The sequence below is a fragment of the Phaeodactylum tricornutum genome, genomic scaffold (genome assembly GCF_000150955.2).
Source record: "Phaeodactylum tricornutum CCAP 1055/1 PHATR_bd_23x34 genomic scaffold, whole genome shotgun sequence".
NCBI lineage: Eukaryota > Bacillariophyta > Bacillariophyceae > Surirellales > Neidiaceae > Phaeodactylum > Phaeodactylum tricornutum.
This window is the reverse complement of record NW_002238027.1, coordinates 4,751-8,416: the sequence shown is the minus strand read 5'-3', so window position 1 is coordinate 8,416 and position 3,666 is coordinate 4,751. Positions and strand designations below refer to the sequence as shown.

General features: G+C 46.1%; 1 protein-coding gene across 1 annotated transcript; it reads left to right on the top strand.

Annotated features, from left to right (window-relative positions):
• Window positions 1–283: 283 nt before the first annotated feature.
• On the top strand, window positions 284–2,216 carry PHATRDRAFT_bd1245 (predicted protein; the record flags this gene model as incomplete). The annotated part of the gene is made up of 6 exons (XM_002176202.1): window positions 284–384; window positions 527–1,374; window positions 1,425–1,615; window positions 1,683–1,806; window positions 1,896–1,983; window positions 2,057–2,216. 6 exons carry the CDS (start codon window positions 284–286, stop codon window positions 2,214–2,216), a joined length of 1,512 nt encoding a protein of 503 aa, XP_002176238.1.
• Between the last annotated feature and the right edge of the window lie 1,450 nt (window positions 2,217–3,666).

Here is a 3,666-nt window from a genome sequence, read left to right as displayed (position 1 = left end):
TTCGGCCTCTGCGACATGAAAAATCGCTATTTCGGCCGAATCTGAAATTTCTAAGTACTTTTGATTGAGCGCGAAACGGCTTCTAAGTAAAATTATCAATTAGAAAATAATCAAATGCTTGGTGAATGCTCTGTATATGATATAGCAGAGGTATCGCGCTGGCATGGATGAGCTGCTTCCAACCCGTCAAGCTTCGATCAATCTATTTCACAGCAGTTGACTGTGAACACTTTACCCTACGCATACAGAGAACAAACTGTAGCCCGGGAGTTTTGAACAACGAATGCACATTGAGTGGGGATACACCACCAGTCTTTTTAATGAATGCCACTCTGCAAATGTCTTTTCTTGTAGGAGCTGCAACCGACAGTGCACTCGGGTAAAGTACGTAGACCGACGGGACGGACGACCTTACAGTCGATGAAGATAGGAAACGGTACGAGACGAGAAATTGGGAGAAAGAGCACGGTTGGCTTTCAAAACAAGTCTCGTTACACGAGAAATAAAAGTTGACTTCGACGCCTAGAAAGGCATTGGAAGACTACAGCACAATTACAGTTGCGACGGCTGTTCCCAAGCAACGGAACTATGCATGGGCAGCGTTCGAGTACAAATTTGTTGGACCTATTGGGGCTGCACTCACGACTCCCACATTCCCTGTCGTAGTTCTATTGCTGTCGTATTGGAGTGATGTGGATTTATTAGTTGATTTTGCTTCGACAAAAGATGCAGTGCTGGAGACACCGCTGGCGCAGAGATTTTGTCCACTTGCTCTGGATCCCGCTATGGACCAGAGATGGCTACGGCACATTCAAATGCATGCCTCTCGTGTTCACGAAGGGAAAGAAAAAGACAAAGCCAGTCCTGATGACGAGACAAGCATCATACAAAGTGGGCCAACCGGGACGGCTGATTTGCTTCGAAACATTACGGATATACTACCACTTCATGTTGTCGCGTGGCCCTACTTGCAATATGGTATCAGGACGGCTGAGCACCAGCACATCGAGGAAAACGGTATCAACGAGTCGTCGTATTTGTGGCTTAGCAACAATATGTTGGATTTTCATCCCAATGTCGTTTGGCTTGGGGACATTGGTTGGGGCTTTCCTTGGAAACAATGGTGTTGGCAGTACACCAAACATGTCCAAAAGGCCAAAAAAATGCGGCGTGAGAAAGGGCTGCCGGAGCAGTGGCCGATCTTCATTGTCGCCTTCGCCGACGGACCATCTCTGCCAAGGTGCCAAAATGTAGAAGCTGAGGTTGGTAAAGCGAACGTTCGCTGCACAAGTCGGTCAATAGTATACAATTGGAGATGGAACGAAGCAAAGAAAGGGGTGGTAACGGGCCAAAAACTGAATTTGATAGAGAGCGGTATCACTTACCGGCACACGCCTTTGGTTGTTTGAACTGATACGGTGAAGTCTATGGAGATACCCTGCAGAAGCGCAACATGACGCTGGTTGATCCTATAGAGCGCTTACAATGCGACGTTGACGTAGCTCATTACTGGCCTCATCAAAGAGACCTAGACAAGGCTGGAACAGTTGGATCACTTTTGCGCCAGGAGATCAGTAAGCTTCTTGTTGACTTTGGAAAAAAACGAATTTTTAACGTTTTTGTTGGACTAGGGCGAAGCGGTTCGCAAAGGTCGTCGTGGTGTCGCGTCGAAATATATCAAGTCCTTGCTGGAGACCAAGATCATTTTTGTCTCACAACGTGACCGATGGGAAGACCATTACCAACAAAAAGCTCTGGTTGGTGTCGCTTTGGTCATGACAGATCGCGTTCTGGGTTTGCCGGCCGGTCTAGAAAATGGCTGCATTACACTACAGGAGTAGAGAGGTGCTCCTTCACTTGTCAGCACCTAGCCGAGTCTGCTACCCGCAAAATAGGACTAGGTGTCACGGTCACTCGTGCAACGTTATTGGATGGAGGTGTTGCTGGTTGGGTTGCGTGCCACGTTAAGGGCTCATTTCCATTGTGCGTCGCACAAGTAAGGGGAGCCGTTGCGCTAGTAGGGACGGACAATGGAAGGGGTGCACTGCCGCGGCAGTTGCTGCTGCAATGGCAACGTTGACGTCATTTTCCCGGGCATGCCCTGCTTCTTTTTGGAGTCTTTGGCGTTGCCTTTCTGCATCAATGCGTTGCTCTTGCAGCACGTCACAGATTCTCAATATCCTTGGATCCGAGCAAAGTCGGAATGGGAGCAGTGAACTTGGGCAAGTTGACTTACGTAAAGCATTCTATGATTTGTGTGTGCTTGCCAACGGTTGATACTCCAGCAGCGTTCTGGACGACTTTTTATTGGCTGCAAACTCAATCCGAGGCCCCGGATTTGGGACTTTTGACTGGAAAGAGTTTTGTGAAGTCCGTCCCGGGCTCATTGGTTGGGTACTAATGAACATTGCTTGTGTAAAAAACAGAACAGCTTTGATCTATTGCCAGTAATATGTAAAAAATAAACGTTACTTTAACACATTTATTTTTGTCTCTACATTGCGGAGAGGTAGGCCTCAGATGAAGCGTACTCCATAGCTTTGCCTATATGGTTGTAAAACCTGATCTCAGTGCTAGGTTTTGGGCAGGTTTGCTGTGAGTGACCAGTCAATCCGCACGCTCGGCATCTTTTAGGTGTAGCTGATGTTGATTCATATCGAATTTCCTCTGTATGCGTAGGGTAAAGTGTTCACAGTCAACTGCTGTCCTCTCTAGATTGATCGAAGCTTGACGGGTTGGAAGCAGCTCATCCATGCCAGCGCGATACCTCTACTATATCATATACAGAGCATACACCAAGCATTGGATTATTTTCTAATTGCTAATTTTACTTAAAAGCCGTTTCGCGCTCAATCTAAGGTACTTAGAAATTTTCAAATTTGGCCGAAATAGCGGTTTTTTCATGTCGCAGAGGCCGAATTAGCGGTTTTCCTCAAAATGAATCATTATTATACACTCTTAACCTACGAAATTTGTTGTCGTCGTTGTCAAGCCGACAGAAGCTTTTTGTGCTTCTCCAAAAAAATTGGCAAGGCCGAGCCAAGAAAGATGATTCCCTTGTCGGAAGAGAAACCGTACGAGATACTGTGGCATCATATGTTGAATTTGCCTCAATGGAATGCAAATCGACAAATTTTACCGGTTCTCAGGGCCTGGAGTATGATACGGAAAACAAATTGTTCTGTGTACGTCTCCGGCAGAAGATATAGTACCAGCTGAAGAAAATTCTGCTGGTCTGAATCAATCGAGTCTACCCTTTCGGCAGTGAAGAGGCGTCCCTCCTTCAACAAAGGTGAGAGCACAAGTAAAATTCCGTCTCCGCAAAATGGCAGCCGCATTCCGCTCCCGTATCAATATCAGGACGAATATGGGCATTGTGACTACTTCGAGACTCGCTGTCACAGATAAACAGAGAATGGATTCAGGCGACAGATACGATGTATGACTTTCCTCTGTTACGACACAAAAATTTTAACAAACGACTCAAATTCTTGTTATCCCCGTTGTCTCAAGCAAGAACAGTAGGAAAGATCTCGCTGTGTCGCTCAGTCTTACTGTGAGGCTTCATTGTATTGGCTTATTTATATCAGCAGATATTCAGTACGATATCATGAGACAAACAGTTATGATCGGTACGCCTATTTTCTTGGCCGTTCTTTCTTTGAG